Source organism: Danio rerio, chromosome 13 (genome assembly GCF_049306965.1).
Source record: "Danio rerio strain Tuebingen ecotype United States chromosome 13, GRCz12tu, whole genome shotgun sequence".
Classification (NCBI taxonomy): Eukaryota; Metazoa; Chordata; class Actinopteri; order Cypriniformes; family Danionidae; genus Danio; species Danio rerio.
Window position 1 is genome coordinate 48,685,001 of NC_133188.1, and position 27,106 is coordinate 48,712,106.

General features: G+C 35.4%; 1 protein-coding gene and 1 long non-coding RNA gene across 19 annotated transcripts in view; both read right to left on the reverse strand.

Moving 5' to 3' along the window:
* Window positions 1-831, reverse strand: part of LOC141377064 (uncharacterized) — a 23,005-nt gene extending 22,174 nt beyond the window's left edge. Inside the window, exon 1 of the long non-coding RNA XR_012388924.1 lies at window positions 527-831. This is a non-coding gene — a long non-coding RNA (uncharacterized lncRNA). The remainder of the gene's footprint in view (window positions 1-526) is intronic.
* A 2,865-nt stretch (window positions 832-3,696) lies between these two features.
* The window catches only part of runx3 (RUNX family transcription factor 3), a 269,009-nt gene continuing 245,599 nt past the window's right edge, over window positions 3,697-27,106 (reverse strand). For 13 of the 18 annotated variants that reach the window (XM_073919902.1, XM_073919909.1, XM_073919900.1 and 10 more), the window contains 2 exons: window positions 22,020-22,091; window positions 5,824-9,724 (listed from right to left, as the gene is read on the reverse strand). In XM_073919902.1, the coding sequence (XP_073776003.1) occupies window positions 9,204-9,724; window positions 22,020-22,091 (593 nt within the window). In that variant the 3' untranslated portion in view covers window positions 5,824-9,203. 18 annotated transcript variants of the gene reach the window in all.

Sequence of the window (27,106 nt, forward strand, 5' to 3'; positions counted from 1 at the left end):
GATTTCTGTCATCTTCTGTTCTTGTAATATATTTTCAGCGCCTATTTTTATTTTCATTGCAGTTATTTTTTGTCTAATTCTGTAAATTCATGTTAAGCACTACTTTGAGACATTGTTCACAGCTAAAGAATGTTGAATAAAAATTTGGTGGAGAAAAATATTATGCTAATATTAGAGTAGTTAAAACAGACCGGTCAATTTTGACTGGGAACACTAAAAGTAAGGGGCAGGATGAACACAACAGGAGGGTTAAATGAGGTGAACTCCAAAAAAAGGTCCACATTTTGAGAAAAAGAACCACCACTTATACCAGTCTGGCTACAGGCCTGCTATAGTTGTCTTACCATGTTCAAGTAATATAGTATTGTTAAAAACACTTTACTATAAATTACTATAGTATTTTATTTCATATAAGCAGCCGGTCGTATTCGTTTAACATGAATCTTCCATTGTGCTTCGGTATTTTCACTCCGAGTTCAGATTGATACAAGCCACCACATCTAATGCAGTGTTTTGAGTAAATTACCTGGTCTGACAGTGACGTCCTCTGGCTGCTTGACGCGTTTGGAAGAGCCGCCATGTTTACAAACCGTCCGCGCGGAGGAACTGACGAAAGCACAGTTCAATCTGCAAACAGAGGAGGTTGAACTTGAACTAAAACTTGTGAATCTTCTCACATCTTTTGCGTTATATGCAACCCAGGTTTGTTATGATAATATGTCGAGCTGCAGCTGTTTGTCCGGTGGAAGGCGTGAAAACTGAGCTCACTGTGTGAAGCGGGGAGTTGTTAATGTGGACTTCCTCTCTAACGCTCTCATGTTCGTTTATAAAATGGAGGGTTAGTCAGGGCAAACATTAAATGCTTGCTTAAGTTTTCAAAAAACAAAATGTTCCTTCTTAGGTTATACAGATGTGACGTTTTTATTTTAGATTTAAAAATATATATTTTCTTCATCTTATTGTTTAATTTATGCATAGCAAAACATAATTTGTATGTTACTTACAGCAGTTTAAAGTGTTAACTTAGTTGCAAGTTAGTTGCTACTGTTATTAAGTTTATAGTTTATTGTCCTACTATGGAAGTCAGTGGTTACAGGTTTTTGGCTATAGGAACCGAACACCAGTAACCATTGACTTCCATAATATTTGTTTTTCCTACTATGGAAGTAAGTGGTTACACATTTTCAGCTATTTTAGGAAAACAGAAAACCAGTAACCATTAATTTCCATGATATTTGTTTTTCCTACTATGGAAGTCAATGGTTACAGGTTTTTGGCTTTAGGAAAACCAAAAACCAGTAACCATTGACTTCCATAATATTTGTTTGGAAGTCAATTGTTACTGGTTTAATTTCCATAATATTTGTCTTTTCTACTATAGAAGCTAATGGTTACAGTTTTTGGCTATAGGAAAAGCCGAAAACCAGTAACTATTGACTTCCATGATATTTGTTTTTCCTACTATGGAAGTCAGTGGTTGCAGTTTTTGGCTATTTTAGGAAAACCGAAAAGCAGTAAAATTTTTGTTTTTCCTACTATTGAAAGTCAATGGTTACAGGTTTTCGGCTATTTTTGGAAAGGCAAAAACAAGTGACCATTGACTTCCATATTTGTTTTTCTTACTATGGAAGTTAATGGTTACAGATTTTTGGCTATTTTAGGAAAACCGAAAACCAGTTTAATATTTGTTTTTTCTATTACTGAAAGTCAATGGTTACAGGTTTTCGACTTTTTTTGAACAGGCAAAAAGCAGCACCCATTGACTTCCATATTTAAAAGTTAATGGTTACACATTTTTTAGGCTATTTTAGAAAATCCAGTAACCATTGCCTTTTATAATATTTGTTTTTCCTACTATGGAAGTCAATGGGTACATGTTTTCAGCTATTTTAGAAAAACCGAAAACCAGTAACCATTAACTTTCCTAATATTTATTTTTTCTACTATGGAAGTCAGTGGTTACAGGTTTTTGGCTATTTTAGGAAAACCGAAAACCAGTTTAATATTTGTTTTTCCTTTTATTGAAAGTCAATGGTCACAGGTTTTCGGCTATTTTTGGAAAGGCAAAAACTAGTACCCATTGACTTCCATATTTGTTTTTCCTACTATGGAAGTCAACGGTTACAGATTTCTGGCTATTTTAGGAAAACCGAAAACCAGTTTAATATTTGTTTTTTCTATTACTGAAAGTCAATGGTTACAGGTTTTCGACTTTTTTTGAACAGGCAAAAAGCAGCACCCATTGACTTCCATATTTAAAAGTTAATGGTTACACATTTTTTAGGCTATTTTAGAAAATCCAGTAACCATTGCCTTTTATAATATTTGTTTTTCCTACTATGGAAGTCAATGGGTACATGTTTTCAGCTATTTTAGAAAAACCGAAAACCAGTAACCATTAACTTTCCTAATATTTATTTTTTCTACTATGGAAGTCAGTGGTTACAGGTTTTTGGCTATTTTAGGAAAACCGAAAACCAGTTTAATATTTGTTTTTCCTTTTATTGAAAGTCAATGGTCACAGGTTTTCGGCTATTTTTGGAAAGGCAAAAACTAGTACCCATTGACTTACATATTTGTTTTTCCTACTATGGAAGTCAACGGTTACAGATTTCTGGCTATATTAGGAAAGCTGAAAACCAGTAACCATTGACTTCCATAATATTAGTTTTTCCTACAATGGAAGACAATGGGTACACATTTTCAGCTATTTTAGGACAACCGAAAACCAGTACCCATTGACTTCCATGATATTTCTTTGGAAGTAAATGGGTACAAGTTTATTTGTTTGTCCTACTATGGCTAAGTCAATGGTTACAGGCTTTTGGAAAATATTTGTCCTACTATGGAAGTCGAATTGGGTGGTGTAGTGTAGGACCAGCGGGGTTATATTGGTGCCGTGACCCAGATGGAAGTGAGGTTTAGGGTGGTGAGTGTAGTAGAGGCCATCTAGCAAAGTGCTATGCAGGTAAACCTCACTCTTCTGACCTCTAAAGATGCTCTAGCGACAGCACTAGAGGCCATTTTCTTTAGACTCCTTGGTAGAGCAACCGACTCTCATGTGGAGAGTCGGTGGTTTGATCCCAGTTTAGATGGTGTAGGACCAGCGGGGTTACATATGCCCCAGGGCATCCATTTAATTGTTATCCCATACAAAGTCGCAGAATTAAAGATCTGATTTGTTTGAAAAACAACGATCTTTACTGCCTGGCTGAGATACGATATAAAGTTTGTATCAGACCAAACAAGAAGCACTGTGCTAAATTATAATTTTTTGTTCCATGTCTTTAAAATATGGAAATTAATATTACCCTAGTATTTTGGAATTTCTGCGTTAGCCAACCAAAATGGATGCTTAGTCTCATTCATTCATTTTCTTGTTGGCTTAGTCCCTTTATTAATTCTGGGTCTCCACAGCGGAATGAACCGCTGGATGCTTAGTCTATTTAACTGATTATATTTGAATTGCATCACAACATCGATGCTGTAAAAGGAACATTATGAAATCGTAAATAGTCACAAGCTTCACCGGAAGTTCATCATTGGCTGTAAAACACTAGCTGTTCATATAGCCCATTCTAAGACAAAGGGAGGGTTATTTGGGATAAAACTGTTAGTCCTCCTACACTGCATTACGAAAATAATGTCTGAATTACGAAAACACAAACAATTAAGTGAAATAAAAAAATCACCAGCAAATCTTGTTCTTCTTTTTTTATTAAATGAATAAAAAACTACATCATTAGCACACAACGAAGAAACAAAAGAGCATATCGCAGAACCAAAAATACAAACATACAACAAGTGGAAAAGACAGTTTGTTCTACAGGAGTGTGTTGTGCTTTACTTTTTTAGCTCTTTGCATATAATCTTAAACATCACAGACTCGCAGCCTTCAGTGATACTCACTTCACTGGCAACATTTGGGCTACATTAATACCTACACAGGCAATAGATGACTGTACTTAGAATGCTTTACATGACAAGAAACCTACAGGTTGAGATTAAAGATTCACTCTTAAAGAAAGGCCATTTCTAAATGATTTATTCTTTATAGTGAACATTTAAATAATCTAAAGAATTGAATTTGGGACCAAGTATACCGATACAGAGCCTTTATTTTAAGAGTGTAGGTTTTGGAACACAGCCATTCCAGCGGGCTGTGAAAGACAAACATGTCGAAAAATGCAAATCGATAAAATGCCACAACCTTGACGTCTATTCGACATCTAAACATTGATGCTCTTTTGACCACCAACATAATGACTCAAAAAGTATTATAATATATAAACATTTTTAATCTGAAAGCTTAAAATCCAGAGTTTGTAAACTTCCTTGATGTTAAAATGACATCTAATTGACATCTATTAAAAATTGGTTAAAGAGCAGGCCTGTAATCAATGCGTTTTTTAGATGCCAATATTAGATGTCAATTTGACGTCTTTTTTACATCAAGGTAGTCGACTGACATCAATTTTAATTTTTGATGCCAATATTAGATGTCGATTTGACACTTTTTTTTACATCAAGGTAGTTGACCGATATCAAATCATTCACAGTTATGACAGGTTTTTTGACGCCAATTTTAGATGTCAATTTGATGTATTTTTTACATCAATGTAATCAACTGACATCAAATCAATTTGTATTTTTGACGACAATATTAGATGTGAATTTGATGTCTTTTTTACATCAAGGTAGTCCACATATAAAATCAATTTGCAATTTTGACGCCAATGTTAGATGTCAATTTGACGTCTTTTTTTAAATCAATATAATTGACTGACTTCAAATCAATTCACATTTTTGTTGTGTTTTTGACACCAATATTAGATGTCAATTTGACGTATTTTTTACATCAAGGTAGTTGACCAATATCAAATCAATTCACATTTTACGCTAATATTAGATGACAATTTGACGTCTTTTTTACATCAAGACAGTCAACTGATATCAAATCAATTAGCATTTTTGGCGCCAATTTTAGATGGCAATTTGACATATTTTTTACATCAATGTAATTGACTGACATCAAATCAATTTGTATTTTTGACGTGTTTTTGACGCCAATATTAGATGTCGATTTGATGTCTTTTTTACATCAAGGTAGTTGACCGATATTAAATCAATTAACTTTTATGACGAGTTTTTTGACACCAATATTAGATGTCAATTTGACGTCTTTTTTACATCAACATAGTCGACTGATATCAAATCAATTTGAATTTTTGACGTGTTTTTGACGCCAATATTAGATGTCGATTTGATGTCTTTTTTACATCAAGGTAGTTGACCGATATTAAATCAATTAACTTTTATGACGAGTTTTTTGACACCAATATTAGATGTCAATTTGACGTCTTTTTTACATCAACATAGTCGACTGATATCAAATCAATTTGTATTTTTGACGTGTTTTTTGACGCCAATATTAGATGTCAGTTTGACGTCTTTTTTAAATCAAGACAGTCAACTGATATCAATTTGCATTTTTGACGCCAATATTAGATGTCAATTTGATGTCTTTTTTACATCAACATAGTCGACTGATATCAAATCAATTTGTATTTTGGCGCCAATGTTAGATGGCAATTTGACATCTTTTTTAAATCAATGTAATCGACTGACATCAAATCAATTTGTATTTTTGACGTGTTTTTGACGCCAATATTAGATGTCGATTTGATGTCTTTTTTACATCAAGGTAGTTGACCGATATTAAATCAATTAACTTTTATGACGAGTTTTTTGACACCAATATTAGATGTCAATTTGACGTCTTTTTTACATCAACATAGTCGACTGATATCAAATCAATTTGTATTTTTGACGTGTTTTTTGACGCCAATATTAGATGTCAGTTTGACGTCTTTTTTAAATCAAGAGTCAACTGATATCAATTTGCATTTTTGACACCAATATTAGATGTCAATTTGATGTCTTTTTTACATCAACATAGTCGACTGATATCAAATCAATTTGCATTTTTGACGCCAATATTAGATGTCAGTTTGACGTCTTTTTTACATCAGGGTAATCGACTGACATCAATTCAATTCGCAAGTCGGTTTATCATCAAGGAGCCCGCTGGGTTAGATTTAATGCAACACACACATCTAAAAACAAATCTTTGAAGACAAACACAATTTTGGTCTTGTTTTGGGCTGATCTGATTCATTTGGAGTCACAACAAACTCTACATAATAATGACTGGTAAAAATACAGCAATTATGTTGACGCATAGATCGCCATTCTGTTGAAGCGAATGTTTCCGGTACCACATTACCGAGAGGTTTTCTATTACCCAGAGTTCCTCGCAGGAGTCTGTAACTAACCCAGCTCACAATTTTGCTGTATCCCCAGGCAATAATCAGGGAGAGGCACAATGGGAAGGAAAATCAGCAGTCCCATAAAGGCATCAAAGCGGCAGTGAATCAAGCTGAACACGGGCACTTCTGCTTAGATAACAAGGCCTGAAGGATGACCAGTGATCAAGAAAGCAGATCCTTCTCTCTTCATCCATCTTTCTACCCGTTTCCTTTGCTCTTTTTGGCCTCGGGTGAAGACAGCAGGTGTGAGCATGGGAAAAAACCTCTGGGTTATGAGCTGAAATATTCACTTACACCTGTTACGTGAATGTGTGTGTGTGTGATGGCCACTTTACCCTCCTTGTATGAGCTTGTGCATGGTTTTGTTATTCAAATAATCGAAGGCGATCTCCTTTCAAACATGCTCAATTATAGTCTCCGATTTCAGTCATGGCAAGAACAAGGTAGGAAAAAATAGACACATAATGTAGGTGCTTAGAGCAACATCTTATTCACACTTTAGATGACTCTTCGGCGATGTGGCTAAATAGCATGTGGAACTCAATCTGGCAAGAACGTCTCCATTATGTGACATACAACCTCTTAAATAAACGTTTTTAGTGCATTAAAGCTGCATTTGGAGAAGAAGGACGAAAAAAACACAGATAATATTACCTTAAAATTAGTTTTGTATAATTTAGAGAGAATATATTACAGTAGCACAACTTCCAATTTTATATTAAAAGAAATATTAGGAAGAATAGAAGAGAAAGAGAGAAATAAATCAAATGTGAAATGTTTAAAACGACCTGGAAGTAGGAATGATCCATTTTGGCTCAAATAAATTATAAAATGTTTAAAACGAAATACACAAACCACAAAACTAAGCACAATCGCTCGAAGAAACTGCAAAGTCAAAACAAAAGCGATCAACACTGAGGAAAAAAATACTCTAAAACTAATTCAAAACAAACAAACATGTTCTCCACATGTTCAAAGGCAAGTTAATTGTTTGTGATTTTGGCGTGAAGCAAGAAATCATATTAAAAAATAATAATAAAAAACCGGCTGCCTGCCTTTAGATTATAGAGTAGGTTCACTCTACATATTTACTGCAAAGGGTGAATCTCACAAAAGCCCGGCCAGATCACATTTCAGCTCCACATCAAGACATCTAAAATACTTTTTTGCATACAGAAAATGATCCCTGTGTTTCTGTACATGACTTAATTGATCATTTCTTTCATATTACATTAACAACAAATGTTTTTTGCATAACAATATGAGAACTTAAAAGCCAAATTTGCTTAATTTTGATGAAAATGATGTCAAAATCTAATTTGATTTGTGGTTAAAGCGATAATTCATCCAAAGCTGAAATTCTGTCATTTACTAACCCTTCACTTGCTTCAAAACTTTATTAGTTTCTTTTTCTTGGCTGACCCTGAAAGCAGATATTTCGAAGAAAGTTTTTTTTTTTTCTCTACTATGGAAATCAATGGTTACAGGTTTTCGGCTATTTTAGGAAAGCCAAAAAGTTAATGGTTACACGATTTTGGCTGTTTTAGAAAAACCGAAAACCAGTGTAATATTTGTTTTTCCTACTATGAAAGTCAATGGTTACAGGTTTTCAGCTATTTTAGGAAAGCCGAAAACCAGTAACCATTGACTTTCATAATATTTGTTTTTTCTACTATGGAAGTCAATGGTTACAGGTTTTCGGCTATTTCAGGAAGGCCAAAAACCAGTGACCATTGACTTCCATAATATGTGTTTTAGCTACTATAGAAGTCAATGGTTACAGGTTTTCAGCTATTTTAAGAAAGCCAAAAAACAGTAACCATTGACTTTCCTAATATTTGTTTTTCCTACTATAAAAGTCAATGGTTACAGGGTTGAGGCTATTTTAGGAAAGCTGAAAAGTTAATGGTTACATGATTTTGGCTATTTTTGGAAAACCAGTGTAATATTTGTTATTCCTTCTATGGAAGTTAATGGTTACAGGTTTTCGGCTATTTTAGGAAAACCGAAAACCAGTAACCATTGACTTTCCTAATATTTGTTTTTCCTACTATGGATGTCAATGGTTACAGGGTTTCAGCTATTTCAGGAACGCCAAAAACCAGTAACCATTGACTTCCATAATATTTATTTCTCCAATGGAAGTCAATGGTTACAGGTTTTAAGCATTCTTCAAAGCAGCTTAATTTGTGTTCAACAGAAGAAACTCATAAAGGTGTAAAAGCACATGAGTGTGAATAAATATTCCATTTTGTGTGAACTATCTCTTTAAATATGATCTGGATATGCTGACAGAATGTGACATTCACCCCAAAATAGTTTTTAAAATGAAAATCCCTCCTCACAATGACCCACCAACGAGAGTTATTACAAGTTCACAACATCTCACCATTTGTCGTTCAGAAAATTATGGAAAGTACCTGAAACTTGTGGGCGACACTGCTGCTTAGCATTATTATGAATGTGTGCTATATTTACACAATAAAAGTCCCACAGTCCTGCAGCTCTGTGAAGCCCTTGCTGAAGTGTTCGGCTCACACAAATGATCATAAGGCAAATGTTTGCAAATAAATCCATGAAAAAGCGCCTGCTTTATTATTATTTTTTGGTTCTTCTTTCATTTCTTTGGTCGTTCAGCTTTTTAAGTAAAAAAAAAATGCTGATATATTACTATGAGATGCCTTATTATTTTTTAAAGCATAATTTTGTACTCTTTCTATATACACCTTAATCGGAGGTCCATTTTTTTGTGTGCATCATGCGCAACTCTTCTGGTCATTTGATCACAGGATGATGAAGAAAGCTAAAAAAATGATCATGCAAGACGTTTCACCTCTTCTCTTAACTCTGACCAGTCTTGTGTTTTTCTAAATCTTAGTACGGCCTCCAGACAGACTCATCTATGCGTGTGGACGCGCTCATGGCTGTTGGTGAATTACTATGACTTCCGTCAGCATCAACACCATCGCTTTGGTTCCCGAGGTTGGCGTTGATCAGGTTGTTGTTTCCGGTGTTTCCTGCCGCTCCGCCAGCAGCTGTACAGGACGTCAGCATTCTGGTGGGTGATCGGTCGCCCCCTGATCCAGAGCCGCCGGTCGGGATCATGGAAAACTGGTAGGATCCGGAGCCGGTGCCGTAGTACAGATGATATGGCGAGGAGTTGGTCTGGAAGTGGGAGTTCTGGTTCTGGTTGCCCGGGTATGGAGGGGGCAGGTAGGTGTGGTAGCGGCTGGAAGTGGGCATACCGGCCACACTCAGTCCCCCGATGCCAGTGCTGGACGGGTTGGCGGAGTATGTGAAGTGGCTCGGATAATGCATGTGCGAGTCAGAGAAACGAGGCGCTGTTAGTGGAGACAGAGACGGGAAAGACGTCCTCTGCTGGAACAGATCTGTACCTGAAACACACAAACAAAGCCAGACTTGAATATTTTAGAAGATATAAAGAGGATAAGAGTGGGAGTAGAGTAAGACATGCTCACAAGATCCATTTTTAAAGTCACATTTTCATGCTTTTTAAAAATGATTTAATAAACTGTTATTATTAATACATTTTAAATTTATTAATAATAACAGGCAACTCCTGACAAATTGGACTAAGCCGAAGGAAAATAAGTGAATGAATGATAATAATAATAATATTAATAATAACCAAATTAAACAAAGTAAATAACTACTTACAGAAATAATTGTAAATGATATTTATATAAAATAAAAACATTTTATAATTAACCCATTTTAAATAATATTTATAATATGTATATAGCAGCCCGGTGGCTCAGTGGTTAGCACTGTCGCCTCACAGCAAGAAGGTCGCTGGTTCAAGTCCCGGCTGGGTCAGTTGGCATTTCTGTGTGGAGTTTGCATGTTCTCCCCGTGTTGGTGTGGGTTTCCTCCGGGTGCTCCGGTTTCCCCCACAGTCCAAACACATGCACTATAGGGGAACTGAATAGAACTAAACTGGCCATAGTGTATGTGTGTAAATGATGAGTGTGTATGGATGTTTTTGCAGTACTGGGTTGCAGCTGGAAGGGCATCCGTCGTCTAAAATATTTGCTGGATAAGTTGGCGGTTCATTCCGCTGTGGTGACCCCTGATGAATAAAGGGACTAAGCCGAAGGAAAATGAATGAATAGGAAAATGAATGAATTAATATTTATATAACTAAAGTTAACGTAACATAACATATAATGTAGTCAAACTAACTTAAAATACTATGTGCTGACATCATGGTAAAGACAAAAGAAATAAAAAACTGATAAAACTGAGATAAAAAATCTCCCTTTAACAGAACTTGGGAAATTTGAACTTGGGCTAATAATTGTCTTTGACACACACACACATATATATATATATATATATATATATATACACACACACACAGTTGAGGTCAGAATTATTAGCCCCCTGTTTATTTTTTCCCCGATTTCTATTTAACAGAGAGATGCCAGAATTTTTTCAGAAAATTTCCTTGCTCTGTTAAACATCATTTGGGAAATATAAAAAAATAAAAATAAATAAAAGGGGGCTAATAATTCTGACTTTAACTATATATATATTTGTCCAAACCCAGAAATACACAAAAATATAAAAAAATAAAACCATAAACAAAACTAATTAAAAAAAACCCTGAGGATCTAAATACTAAAGTGTACCTTAATAAAACTAAACACAAGATTCCACATTGTTAGGCCAAATAATTACCAAGTTCTCCAAGATTACTAGATAACGTTTACATCTTTAATCATTTCAGTCATTTTTAAAAAATCAAGACTGAAATGAAAAAAATATTAAATAAATATAGCTTTAGCAAATAACACACAAAAAAGTCGAATTATTTTAATTGATGTAAATATTAATGAAAAACTTTTTATAATAATTATATTATAATAATAAGTTATTAAAAAGATTATGTATATTAGAATATTATATTAACATTATATTATATGCTGTAAAGAATGCTTCATTCCACACAGTTCCTTCATGTTTTCCCAACACTCATAAATTAACATAACTCTTCATTTTCCTTCGGCTTAGTCTCTTTATTTATCAACCAAAGGTCCCCACAGCGGAATGAACCGCCAACTTATTCAGTATATGTTTTACGCAGTGGATGCCCTTCCAGCTGCATCCCAGTACTGGGAAACACCTATACACACTCATTCACACACACACACTACGGCCAAATTCATTCATATTCTTTTTGGCTTAGTCCCTTTATTAGTCAGAAGCCGCCACAGCGGATTGAACCTCCAATTTATCCAGCATATATTTAAGTAGTGGATGCATTTTCAGCAGCAACCCATTACTAGGAAACACCTAGACACTCTCATTTACAATAGACAATTTGGCTTGCTAAATTCATGCAAACTCCACACAGAAAAGCCACTGACCCAGCTCGAACCAGCGACCTTCTTGCTGAGAGGCGACAGAGCTAACCACTGAGCCACCTGATTAAAATAACAGTCTTTTTATTTATTTACTTTTTTTTTCAAATTTCAGTAGACTGAACATAAAACAATTAATTTGTCCCGCCAAAAACTGAATAACTGTGTCGTTTCAAATCATTTTAAATACATAAATTAAACAAGCGACACTTTTTTTTAGTCTATAAATAAAGTGTTAAAATCGCCATCAGATGAACTACTGCCACAGAGCCCTGGAGCCACACTAAACTAGCGCCACCTAGTGTCTCCATACTCCACGTAATCAGCCGATAACTGTAAATGTAACATTATGAAGCAGTGGAGGACGAAAATGTCTGGCCTTTTCTCATTTACTATGATTTACTCTTCACATGAGTCATGATAACAGGTGTACAGTGTGCGTCTGTGCACCTGCGAACCAGCACAAACTCTTTATTTTTCTGCTTAAGTTACTGCCCACATGCGAGAGCAGGGGCTGCTGGGATACTGGAGCAGGCTTTGGCATGCCAGCGCCTGAGGGAGAAAAAATGCCGTCTTTTTGCTTTGCGTGCCATTGACTTGTTTAAAAGTCTCTCCCAGCGTTTGTCTGGGGCACCGAGTCCATTTGCACACACAGCAACAGAGAAAGGGAGAGAAAAACACACAGCTCCATTTCAATTTCCTCTCTCTTTACACAGAACATGCTCTAGTTTTCTGTCTGAGGGGTGTTGACGTTCTCTTTTACTCATTTTGGGGGGCCGGAATCTAGATTTCAGTCTGCTGTTGATTCAAGTGAAATGGCCATGAAGTTGTGCCAGACTCAACAGTTTTGTTTGAGCACACACACAGACACAGACAGTCACACATACACACCATATGAGATTAATTACTCAAAGCGGAAATCTGACAAATGAGTGGAGAAACAGCTGCGAAGCAGATATAACACCCAAACTGTAGATGTTGTTTACTCTCATTAGCCTCTCATTCAGACTCAGTGTCGCCCTCTAGTGCATTACAGGATATTAATGACACTACAGTTTTCTGTGTTTTAATTCTTATTAACAAAATCCCTGGCCAATGACAGCTGTAGTGGCATATTAGTGTTTTGACATTATTTATAATTTTTATTTTTTAATTCATTTATTAACTAATAAAATATAAATAAAGTATTAACTCAATTCTGGCTCGCTTTTGAAGACCACAGCTGAAGAGAATTACTATTTTCTCCTCACACATGATCCATATTTACGTGACATTTTCCCAATAAAAAATGGTTTGATATTACTGACAACTTATTTAAAGTAGGAAATTCCTCTATTTAAAAAAAAAACAATCAATTATAATGAAATACTATTAATTACCATAAATAATATGATCTATCTCATTCTATATATCGTTCCATCCATCCATCCATCCATCCATCCATCCATCCATCCATCCATCCATCCATCCATCCATCCATCCATCCATCCATCCATCCATCTATCTATCTATCTATCTATCTATCTATCTATCTATCTATCTATCTATCTATCTATCTATCTATCTATCTATCTATCTATCTATCTAGTGCTATTTATTCTTCCATCCATCCATCTATTAACCCACTTACCCACCCACCCATATCTATATCCATCCATCTTGTTCTATATATCTGTTCTATACTATCTATATCGTTCTATATATCAATCCATCCATCCATCCATCCATCCATCCATCCATCTAGTTCTATACATTGTTCTAAATATCCATCAGTCCATCCATCCATCCATCCATCCATCCATCCATCCATCCATCCATCCATCCATCCATCCATCCATCCATCCATCCATCCATCCATCCATCCATCCATCCATCCATCCATCCATCCATCTATCTATCTATCTATCTATCTATCTATCTATCTATCTATCTATCTATCTATCTATCCATCCATCCATCCATCCATCCATCCATCCATCCAGTTCTATACATTGTTGTATATATTCTTCCATCCATCCATCCATCCATCCATCCATCCATCCATCCATCCATCCATCCATCCATCCATCCATCCATCCATCCATCCATCTATCTATCTATCTATCTATCTATCTATCTATCTATCTATCTATCTATCTATCTATCTATCTATCTATCTATCTATCTATCTATCTATCCAGTTCTATACATTGTTCTATATATTCTTTCATCCAACCATCCATCCATCCATCCATCCATCCATCCATATTTCGTTCTATATATCGTTCTATCTAAGCCATCTATCGGCCACATGACCTGACAATAAACAATACATAAACAGCTTTTATTATTTAATCAAAAAAACATTAACTAAAAAGTTACATTAATTAAGGTTAATAAATGCTCTACAAATACATCGCTGTTTATTTCCATTAACTAATGCATAAACAACTGAAACCTTATTGAACTAAAAAAAAAAAATGTATGATTTTTGCTAATGTTTGCCAGAATAAGAGCAAACCAAACATATGGGTTCAGCTTTTTAAAAGGGTATTTATTGATGTTTTAAACCAACTTTAATCCATTGCTGAGTGTGTAAAGTGTTATCATTAAATGCTTAAATGTATCTTCTGTTTTTGCAGAAGCAATATTAGTCGTAAATAAAAACTTCTCTGGAAAAAATGACACATATTTAGCCATATTTTACATTTGTTGATGACTAATCTGAAGTGTGAACACATACTTCTAAGTAAACTAGCAGTAAAGCACTTGTTTCTCCCCTCCCCAGATGGAATTAAAGAGTCAAAGCCCCCAACGGCTCGCCCAGACAGAGTTTGTGTTTTTGTGCACCTGAGCGATCAGTTCAGTTCTCCGTGATCCACTAGCCCACAGTCAAGCGTGTAACCAGCTTCACTACAGAGGTTTGCCTCATTTGCCTGCTGTAGAAACTGATTTTGTTTGTTAACAGAAGAGCAAGCAGTAGCTAGTCGGCAGGAATTGTGCGTGTTTGTGTGTGGGATCAGGCTTCTGGTGAGGATGCAAATCTCGGCCCTCACCTGTAAAATGGCAATGCAAAAACAGATGGATTACACCTGGACCAGGCAAATCCTGTGGCCGCCATGGAAAAAGACACACAGAGACATCAAGACTGAAATATTCATACTTGATACTCTATATAATCTAATCAAATCCCGTGTATTTGCTTCAGAATGCAGGATATTGAAAATGCCACATATCAAAGTATCATACGAGTGTGTGGATTCGGTTGCAGAGTGGCTTACTTGTTCATGGTTTGAGTTTCTACTATGTGGTTTTATGCTCAACTGGTGACACGAACCCACAGGAACCAACCAAACAATCACTAGATGTAGATGGGGTTGACTGTGCCATGTAGTGGCTTTTTTACTCAGTAGAACTGAATCACATCCTTTGACATTTGACATTCATGAATTGAACTGAATCATCGCTGATACTTTATATAAAAGGTTTTTTTTTGTGTGTGAAGGCAGCTTAAAGACGCCTCTCATATGGAGAATGAAGTCACATGCATTGCTCATGTGTGATGTTATTCAGACTTCAACAGAGTGTAAAAATCTTGATGTTTCTGTGGATCTCGTCTATCAAATCTGAGCTTTAATTTGTATTCTCTATTGGATTTAAGTTAGGTGTTTGGCTAGGCCATTTTACAGCTTGATTTTCTTTCTCTGAAAGCATTTGAGAGTTTCCTTGGCTGTGTTTTGGATCATTGTCTTGCTGAAATCATCATGCTAATGTAGCTGCTGGTCTGGAACAGCTAATATTCATTTACACTGAGGAAGGGCAGAGGGTTGCTAAAGAACAACTGAGAAATTTCAGCTGTTGTTTGGGCTTTCCTGCATTTCTACATCTCCCTTTCTTCATGTGTTCAATACTTTTTTCCTGTGTCGTCTCATTTTATTTCACATAACTTCATTTGTAAACTAATTAGATTTGTTTTCTTTGCATATATGGATTTCTTTGGTTGTTACAAACATCGGGTGAACATTTCAAGTCAACAGCACCTTTAGAAATATGTTTTCTGAGACAAATGAGGATGTGTTCAATACCTATTTTCCCTGCTGTATATGTTCATATATGACTATATACCAGATTTCTGTATGGCATGTAAAGCTGTTTTAACAACCTGTACTTTATAAATGCTAAAAAAATGACTGGTGACTTGGCTTGTGTTGCAAAATAATTATGAAAATGCTACATTTGAAAAACAGAGAAAAAAAGTCCAAAGATTATCTAACTATTTTACATTTCTTTTGTGGTTATATGAATGTTATATATTTTAGTTTGTCCATATTTGACTCAAGGTTGGGTTAAAACAACCCAACATGTTTTAAATATTAGTTTATGTTAACAAGTGCTGTCAAATGGACTTATGGAATTACCAATTATTATTAGCCAATTATTATTATTAAAATATTTATATTCTTTAAATGTTTTCAGTTTTATTTTTCTGTATTACATTTATGTGTACACTAACAAATTCTGGGTTGTCATAATCCAATAGTAGGTAATATATGGACATTGAAACTATTGGGTTAACTTATTTATTTATTTATAAGTATTTTAATATTTATATTATTGTTATTTTGTCAGTAAACCTTATTTATTAGTTTTGTGTTTTATGTACTACATTTGTGTATCAGAAATGTAACCCAACACTGGGTTTGTTCATATTTGGCCAGTTGTCTAGAGTGTGATTATGTATGCATTTTATAAACAATACAGTGTATTTATATTATTATTTAATGATTTTTTTTTAGATCTGTATAATCCACCTATTTATTATGATTTAAATATTTGTATTATTAATTTGAATTATTTATCTTTTTCTGTTTTCTTTGTTATGTATCACTTTTGTGTGTACACACTAAACAAGTCTGGGTTGTCATAATCAATATTGGGTCAAATATGGACAAACCAACCATTGGGTTAAAAGGGTAACTTACATTTTAATAAAAAAAATAAATAAATAACCCAACATTTGGTTATGCCCATATTGACTAGTTTTCTAGATTGTGATTATATATGTGTTTATATGAAAAATACAATGTATTTAGATTAATATTTAATGATTTTAGATCAGTACAATCCACCTATTTATTATTATTTAAATATTTGTATTATGCATTTTAAATTTTTTTTTTTCAGTTTTATTTTATCTATTACATTTGTGTACATGTTTTTAAAAATGTATTGATTGTCATAATCCAATATAGGGGTCAAATATGGATGAACCAACCATTGGGTTAAAAATTGTAACTTTCTTTTTATATTTATTATTGCTTTTTAAATACTTGCATTATTGTTTTTTTTTTTTTTTGTTTTTTTTGATAAACCTTATTTAACAGTTTTTTTTTTTTGTATTATACTCTAAAACAATTTTTGGTTGTCAGACTACAATTTTGGGTCAAATATGGACAAACCAACCACTAGGTTAAAAAGTTTAACTTATTTATCTTTTTTATAACATTTATAATTATTTAAATTAAAATGAATGGTTGTAGGCATCCAATATTGGGTCAAATATGGACAAACCAACCACTGGTTTAAAAAGTGTAACTTGCACTTATTGAAAAAAATTAATCCAACAATGTATTTGTCCATATTTGACCAATTTTCTAGAGCATAATAAATTATTTACTGTATATTATTATTGCTTACTGATTTTTAGATCTGTATAATGTGCCTATTTATTACATTATTGTCATTTAAATATTTGTATCGTTGCTTTGCTTTTATTTAAAGCATGACTTAAACATGCAAATACTACTCGGGTCACCATACAACAAGGTAATCTAATGCAATCCAATCATTTATAGCCTTGTTTTCCAAATGTTAAACTGCTGGTTGTAGAAGCAGGCAGAAAAGTGCAGCTGAAAGGGCTAAATGTTTGCACTGGATGTTGATAGATGATAACTGAAGGTAATGGCATATCGCTCTGACAGCCAGAGAACCTGAGACGCGGGCAAACATGTAGATCTTGTGTGTTTATGTTAGAGCTGTAGTCCATAAGACAACACGGCACGTCGCATGCAAACCAGCTCATCTCCTACATGTGCCGCGCTGCCTCTCATACATCAGGACGGCTCGGGTTACCATTCACAAACATCTGATACTGTACTGCAGATTTACAAATCAGGTCCTTTCAGACAGACACGTTCGTGAAAAGGTCAGGAAGTCTTTTTTGTGTAGGCTTGTGTTTTACAGTCATGTAAATATGTCTGTCAATGTTTTAAAACTATTATATTTGATTTTATCAAAGTCAAACAAGTGGCAATTTCACATCCATAATGGACTTATTTATTCATTCATGTTCTTTTCGGCTTGGTCCCTTTATTAATCTGGGGTCGCCACAGCGGAATGAATCGCCGAGTTATTATCGAAAATGAAGTTTTATTCTATACTACCTGACAATAGTCTTGTAGTTTATCCAAGTTTTAGGAACAACAAATAATAACTTGACTTCTAGTTGATCATTTGGTATCAGAAGTGGCTCATATGAAAGGCAAAGGCCTCTCCAAAATAAAATATGATCATGCCTTGATTTTGAACTATTTCATTAAGACAGTAAGGTCTGACTTGCTTTGATAAAAGTCTTGTCATTTAACATAAATAATGTCCAGTATAGAAAATAAAGTCATGATGCAGTGGAAACAGAATGAATACTGTGCATGACTACCATGAGCTTGGAGGACTGCATCCACACATATCTGCAATGACTCAAATCACTTATTAATAAAGTCATCTGGAATGGCAAAGAAAGCGTTCTTGCAGGACTCCCAGAGTTCATCAAGATTCTTTGGATTCTTGGTTTGTTCATATTTGGCCAGTTGTCTAGAGTGTGATTATGTATGCATTTTATAAACAATACAGTGTATTTATATTATTATTTAATGATTTTTTTAGATCTGTATAATCCACCTATTTATTATGATTTAAATATTTGTATTATTAATTTGAATTATTTATCTTTTTCTGTTTTCTTTGTTATGTATCACTTTTGTGAGTACACACTAAACAAGTCTGGGTTGTCATAATCAATATTGGGTCAAATATGGACAAACCAACCATTGGTTTAAAAGGGTAACTTACATTTTAATAAAAAAAAAACATTTGGTTATGCCCATATTGACTAGTTTTCTAGAGTGTGATTATATATGTGTTTATATGAACAATACAATGTATTTAGATTAATATTTAATGATTTTAATGATATCTTTAATGCCTCCTCCTTCATCTTACCCCAGACATGCTCAATAATGTTCATATCTGGTGACTGGGCTGGCCAATTCCTTCACCAAACTTGACTGATTTGTGTGAGAATCTTGGGTCTATGTGGTTTCCAGTAGGTCTTCTGCAGTATTTGTGAAAATTGGGATGCAGCTCAACAGATGATTCATCTGAAAACTCTACCTTCTGCCACTTTTCCAAATGATCAACTAGAAGTCAAGTTAATATTTGTTGCTCTTACAACTGAGATTGACGACAAGACTTTTGTCAGGTAGTGAGCCAACTCTTATCCTTTTGATTAGAGTTACTTCTTTTGGGTTGTGCAGTTTAATTCACAGAATTTCTACAAAGTATGTTGCATACTGCAAACTCGCAGACTTATTTGGTCACATCCATAACGCATGCTTATTTTCCTCATTTAAATGCTAAACAATGTTTACAGATTGATATATTTCTGATCTCATAACTTTGTGGTTAGTACTTCAGGAAAATATAAACAGATGTTTCAATATAATGTTGAGTTTTTACTGCAAATGTCACATCAGTAACGCTGAAATTGCTCAAATAATTTTTTTCCTTCCTTTCAGTGAGGAATTTTGACCTTTTTGACTCCGAAATCCATTTGTTGAAACGAATGCATTATCATTGATCCAAAAATCACAATTATTAAGTAGCTTTTGCTGTTTGAAAGGAATCAATATTTAGTTCTTTCGGAAGCAATTATTATGAAACCGAAGAAGTGTTGGATGTCATTATTCCTGTAGGCGTTCCTGATCATTGCTGTTCAGAGACAACATTTCACTCACGCAAGTCTGCAGAAAACACGGGCTATCTGAACCCTCAGCACAGGGATAAAGACAAATCTAATATCAATTGGTGGAGAGCAATGAGGGAAACTCTTCTATACTCAGCTGTTTCTTTTGAGGAAAGACCACAATAATCTGCTCTGAAATTTCAGTCGATATCTCCACAGTGTCAAAACTCAAATTTGTATATTGATCAATGTGAAGTGCTGATCTGGCTGGGCGGTCTGGTGGCTCAGTGGTTAGCACTGTCACCTCACAGCAAGAAGGTCATTGGTTTGAGTCTTGGGCCAGTTGGCATTGCATGTTTTCCTGGTGTTGGCGTGGGTTTCCTCTGGGGGCTCCGGTTTCCACCACAGTCCAAACACATGCGCTATAGGTGAAATAAATAATGAGAGCGTTTATGGGTGTTTCCCAGTACTGTGTTTCGGCTGGAAGGGCATCCAATGCGTAAAACATGCCGGAATAGTTGTGGCAACTGATAAATAAGGGACTAAACTAAATGAAAAATAAATGAATGAATGAACATGTGGCTGAGGGAGTTTAAAACACACTGGCTATCTAAAAAGGTGTTACCTTTTCAAAAGGTACAAATTTGTACTTTAAAGGTCCATATTAATACCTAAAGGGTACATATTAGTACTTAAAAAGTACAAAAGTGTTCCTTTTAAAACTTGTAGGTACTAATATATACTTTTGCGGTACCTATATGGACCCTTTAAGGTACAAATGTGTAGCTTTTGAAAAGTTACTACCCCAGTAACAGCCCGCATACCTTTATTTCTGAGAGTGTAGTGTGGTCCTGAAAAATCTTAGTTTCAAGGGGTGTCTAGCCCTTCCCCTTTAGCCATACACCTTCAAGCTAAAGAAAATTGGGACACCCCTACCTCTTCACGTTAATGCCCAAATCGAGGGTAGTGGAAGGGCTAAGGGGTAGAAATGGGATTGGGCCTTATTTTAAATATTGTAAAAAGGGTCTCGTTTAAAGATACAATGGAAGTGACCATCGATTGGAAGTGGAAGTTAATGGAGACGAGTCATTATTCAATCTAAAGCAAATTTATCAACACATTTGACTCATATTTGAGAGTCCAAAAACAAATCTCTCTAAACTAAAAAGTTTGAAACTCTTATTTGGCCACGTAAGCACTGTGAGGTTTGGCGAATGACATCCAGAGTTAAATGTAGGAGTGAAAACCCTCAATTATCCAGCGAAGCTTGACAGTGATACGGCTTTGGAAAAGAAGCCACATGCCAACAGATCAACCTATTTGATACAGCTATGTCTGCCGAGAGAAAATATGCGAAAATACGCTCCCATAAAAAACTCCTGAGTGTGTACAGACCGAAATGAAACACTGAGTGACAATATATTTAACAGCTGGACTTTAATAAACGTCAAATACTTTTCTCGGATCACAGCGTGTGAGTTACGACGACATGTGGGGCTTTGAAAACATGTCACCTGACACCTTGCAGGCTTATTAGTAACGATAAATCAATCAAAGCGCAATTAAACAAAGCTATAAGTTAATTGTCACCTGGGATGGTGTGACAGAGGGAATCTTGTGTGTGTGTTTATGTGTGGTGGAGGTAAAAATGACTCGGCTGGTTTGGATGTTTGGGGTTTGTGGGAACAGGAAGGGCAGGAATTCAGCATCGCCGTGGGGAAGGAAAACTGTGCCAGCACCAGGTATGTGGTGGTGTGTCCATGGCAGCCAGAGTTTGTGTGCATGTTTTCAAGTGAGAGTGTTTATGTGTGTGCCAAAAGCATGGGTGTGTGTGTGTGTGTGTGTATTTCACACATTGGGAATGTTTATTGATGTTTCTAGGTTCATGCAAGCATGTGCGTGCATTAGTGAAAGTGGATCATTTTTTATGTTCTGTTTGTTTCAGGCCCTCTGCAAAAACGCTGCATTCTGATTGGATCATTAATATTGTGATTCACGCATTATGACTGCAGCACACCCACACATACGCACACATCTGCATATTAAACAAGTCATCCCAGGACAGTGTGTGCGCTTGTGGTTTTTGATGATCTATATGTCACGGTGATTTATGCTCGCATTCAACTGTCGGCAAGTTGAAAGGGAACCACTAAACAATTATGCCAACTAAAAGTTAGATTTTTTAAACAGACGCATGGGAAAAAGATCAGAAGGTATGAAATGAAGACAATCAGAGGGATTTGGATTGTAATTAAAAAAAAGGATTGATGAACTGTATGATGATGATGGGGTTTTTTTTTCACTTACTTGTCCAGCGCAAGTCGTCTTCCACTTTGCACGTCTTCAGTGTTGGAGGATCAATCTGATCTGGCCATAATCCTGCATACAAACATAGGAATATAAATTTAACCACTCATCAACTCACCATACAATATATAATACATTATATAACAATACACTACCTGACAAAAGTCTTGTTGCCTATCCAAGTTTTAGGAACAACAACTAATAACTTGACTTCTAGTTGATCATTTGGTATCAGAAGTGGCTTAAATAAAAGGCAAAGCCTCTAGATTACGCTTATTTTACCAAAAAAAAAAATATGATCATGCCTTGATTTTTAATGATTTAATTAGGACAGTAAGGTCTGACTTTGCTGAGACAAAAGTCTTGTCACTTAACAGAAATAATGTCCAGTTTAGAATATAAAGTCATGCTGCAGTGGAAACAGAATGATTATTGTGTCTGACTCCATCATGAGCTTGGAGGACTGCATCCACACATCTCTGCAATGACTCAAATCACTTATTGATAAAGTCATCTGGGATGGCAAAGAAAGCGTTCTTGCAGGACTTCCGGAGTTCATCAAGATTCTTTTGATTCATCTTCAATGCCTCCTCCTTCATCTTACCCCAGACATGCTCAATAATGTTCTGTCTGGTGACTGGGCTGGCCAATCCTGGAGCACCTTCTTTGCTTTCAGCTTTAATGTGGAGGCTGTAGTATGAGAAGGAGTGCTATCCTGCTAAAGAATTTGCCCTCTCCTGTGGTTTGTAATGTAATGGGCAGCACAAATGTCTTGATACCTCAGGCTGTTGATGTTGCCATCCACTCTGCAGGTCTCTCGCACGTGCCCATACTGAATGTAACACCAAATCTTGATTTTTCCTTTACCAAACTTGACTGATTTCAGTGAGAATCTTGGGGCCATGCTGGTCCCAATAGGTCTTCTGCAGTATTTTCGATGATTGGAATGCAGCTCAACAGATGATTCATGGAAAAAAATCTACCTTCTGCCACTTTTCCAAATGATCAACTAGACGTCAAGTTATTATTTGTTGCTCTTACAACTGGAATCGACGACAAGACTTTTGTCAGGTAGTGTATAATACTAATAATAATAATATTCAAAGTTATATTATATAAAATATATATATATATATATATAAAAAAAAAAAAAAAAAATATATATATATATATATATATATATATATATTTATATTTATAATTTATAAATAAAAATATTTATAATATATTTATATATATATATATATATTTAGAATATTTATAATATTTATAATATTTATATATTATATATATATTTATTAATATTTATATTATATATATTTATAATATTTATATATATATTATATTTATATTATAAATATATAATATTTATAATATAAATATAAATTTATATTTATATTTACAAATAAATATACAATTTTAACATATATTTTGGTTTATTATTATTTATATATATATATATATATATATATATATATATATATATATATATATATATATATATATATATATATATATATATATATAAATAATAATAAACCAAAATATATGTTAAAATTGTGTAAATTACCACTAATAATAATAATAATAATAATAATAATAATAATAATAATAATAATAATAATTGTCATTTACATACAGAAATTTATGCACAAAAATAAAGAGGAATTTCTAGCTACACATCTTTCTGGAAAAAAAAAATTACATTAAAAACTAAACAAATTAAATTAAATATATCAAAAATGTGAACACTTTTGAATAATGAATCAAACTAATAGATAAATCAGAGATTTCAATCTGTTCAATAAATGAAACACACAAACAAGGAAACTAAGTCTAAACCAGAGATGCCTTTGCTTGATTTCCACTTGGAAACAAAAACATCACAGATGTATAGTAAATATTAGATAAAGCGCCCAGCCCTGTGTGTGTGTGTGTGTGTGTGTGTGTGTGTGTGTGTGTGTGTATGTGTGTGTCTACGATTGCGACAGCGTGAATCTGTCCACACACGCTCAGTGTTTGAGAGAGAGCTGCTAGTGTTTTCATCAAAGGTGCCGAGAAAACAAACACCAAATCTTATGCTGGTGTCAGATTACACACAGACACACACAAACGCACACACATAAACATCTGCCAGAATATGTGTGTGTGTAAATAACTTTGAAATCTTTGTATTTCGCTGACAAGCCAAGAAAAATATCAGCGCATAACGAGGAATGATATTTTAGGTGTCTGTTAAAGGTGTGTGCGTATGTTATCACATATCTTATCTTAAGAGTGTGACGCCTCAATATGTGTGTGTGTGTGTGTGGTTGATCTGAATGCTTTAAAACACTCTGTCAGCATTAACACACACACAAACAACACAAACTTACACACACACAGACAGCAGTCACTGCATGAGTCTAAAATAAGATAATACTTATCGAGTGTGTTTGTGTGCGTATGTATGTGTGTGTGTGTCAGTGCACTGCTCATTTGACATGCAAATGATTGAGACCGAGATGAGATAGTTGTTACAAGCTAATCGTTGCAACACACACACATGCACATATGAGATTTGAGACGTATGCAACTAGATTTTTACATTTCCTGAGAAATATCGGAGTGGTGCTTGTCCATGCAAAACACGTCAACACGACTGTATTTCAGAGTCTCTCCTTCAACGCAAGCCCACCTGTTTTTCTGTTTTGGGCTTTATTATTTTTAGAATCATAAATCAGATCCAACAATGCGAGCATAAGTCTATTTAAGAAGCCTTATATCATTCATGTCTGTTTGAGGTGTGTGCAGTAGTAATAGTGATGCCTGCCTCAGCAAACAGCACTAATAACGCTCTGTTCCCAGTCTCTGGTTTTCTCCGCACAATGATAAATTCTTCAGTATAAATGCTCTTATTCAGGCCACAGCTGCTGCTTCTGCTGAAAATAAACATCTCAGTCAAATATTTTGATTGGCCGATTGACAACGTCAATAACAGACAGATCTCTCCTGCTATTAAAGCAGTGTGTCATAGAAACAGTTTCAGCAGTACAATATGTACACAACAGTGCTTTCTGCATTTCTTCTTTGTGTGTGTGTGTGTGTGTGTGTGTGTGTGTGTGTGTGTGTGTGTGTGTGATGTACTTATTAGATTTTTATGACAGTTAAACAAACAAGAACATAAGAGAAACATTCAATTTCCTTCAGCATAAGGCTGGTTTATACTTCTGCGTCGAGTCATCGCCATGACCCACGGCGCATATCTTGCACGTCGTCGTGCATTTATACTTCTTGCTCTGCAATAACACTTTCAAGAGCTCACACTTAGCTGATGATTGGTAATAAGCTAGTTTGGCATGTCCCGGGAGAGAGCCCCGAGCTCATGAGATCCTTGAGCCCGGAGCTCCCTCCCGATGCAGGACGAGAGGGGAGTTTGAGCTTGGGTAGATTTCGAGACTCCCGCCCATCCCCCCTCCTGCTGCGTAGGGATTGCTAAGGTGATGTGTTGCTGACAAAATAGAATTTGGTGCTAATTTGGTTTAGTCGATTTACTTAAGTCTCATGTTTTTGGGAGTGTGGGAGGAAACCGGAGGACCCGGGTATAACCCACGCAAGCACGGGGAAAACATGAACTCCACACGAAAACGCTGTCCGGTTGGGTGGATACCCTAACCAGAGGCATTTTTTGCTGTGAGGCCGCAGTTCTAGCCACTGGGCCGCCGTGCTGCCCTGTAGAAAAAGGGGAGGAGAAGGGGTGGAAGGGGGGATTCTTCAAGACGAAGATGACTAAAGGTAAAATGTTTGGTTATTTATACTGGGTTAGGAATAGTCTGATTGGTGGTTCGTACATTAGCTTGACTCGGGGACAGCCGTGTCAATCATAAGCATGTGATCCTCTCGAAATTAGTTTATGAATAAACTTCACTTCGAAAGGCTAGCTGGCGATGAGGTTTTGATGTTCCTCTGTGTCGAGTTTACTCAAGGGTGTTTTGTTTTTTATGACCGCTACCTTAATGTACAAGTAGCTAAAACTCGCTCATTCAGAGGGGGGAACCGGCGGACGTGCAACAACTTTAATCATAAGGTAAACACAAAACAAATGTCTCCATCTGGAGCTCCTTGACGTGACTCGACACTTCCATGCTCCATCTGGCTCATGGCTATTAGCACCGCCCATACTTGTCAGCGTTACCAAGCTGACCAATCACAGAGCTTGCACTATGCGTCGTTGCGATGTATAGTTACTTTTTTCGAGAGGTGCGCATCAGCATTGGCGTTAGCCACGGCAAGGGCTATGCAACCGTGCAGAAGCTGCGCCGGACCATATGTGTGCGGTCGATGCAGAATGTTTTTTTTTAATGTGAATATAAATAAAATAAATAAAACGTAAATAAAGAATAAATCCATAGAACAAAAATATAAGTAGGTAGCATGTTCGCCTCACAGCAAGAAGGTCGCTGGTTCGAGCCTCGGCTGGTCAGTTGGCATTACTGTGTGGAGTTTGTATGTTCTTCTATTGTTGGTGTAGGTTTCCTTCGGGTGCTCTGGTTTCCCCCACAAATCTAAAGGCATGTGGTATAGGAGAATTGGGTAAGTTTAATTTGTCCGTAGTGTATGTGTGTGAATGAGTGTGTTTGGATGTTTCCTAGTGATGGGTTGCGGCTGGAAGGCCATCCTCTGCGTAACATATGCTGGATAAGTTGGCGGTTCATTCCACTGTGGCGACTCCAGATTGAAAAAGGGACTAAGCCGAAAAGAAAACGAATGAATGAATGAAAAATCGAAATATATAAAAATAAAATTTAATTAAAATATTATTTTTTTAAAGTTTTCCATGAATAATGATGGACAGCAGAGAGTAGTAAAAGAGAGAGAGAGAGAGAAGCTGTGTAACACTGAGTGGAAATGCAAGCTTTCCTCAGAACCATGAGCAAAAACAAACACAAGCACCATGAAGTCTGGTTTTCCTGTCAGATCTTTCACCACACCACCTTCAAACACTCTCTGAAGTGTAGACTAAAACTCAAACACGTGTATAATTTACAGTACATTATGTTCACGACATGGTTCTAATTACTGCAATGTTATATGTACACTTATAACGT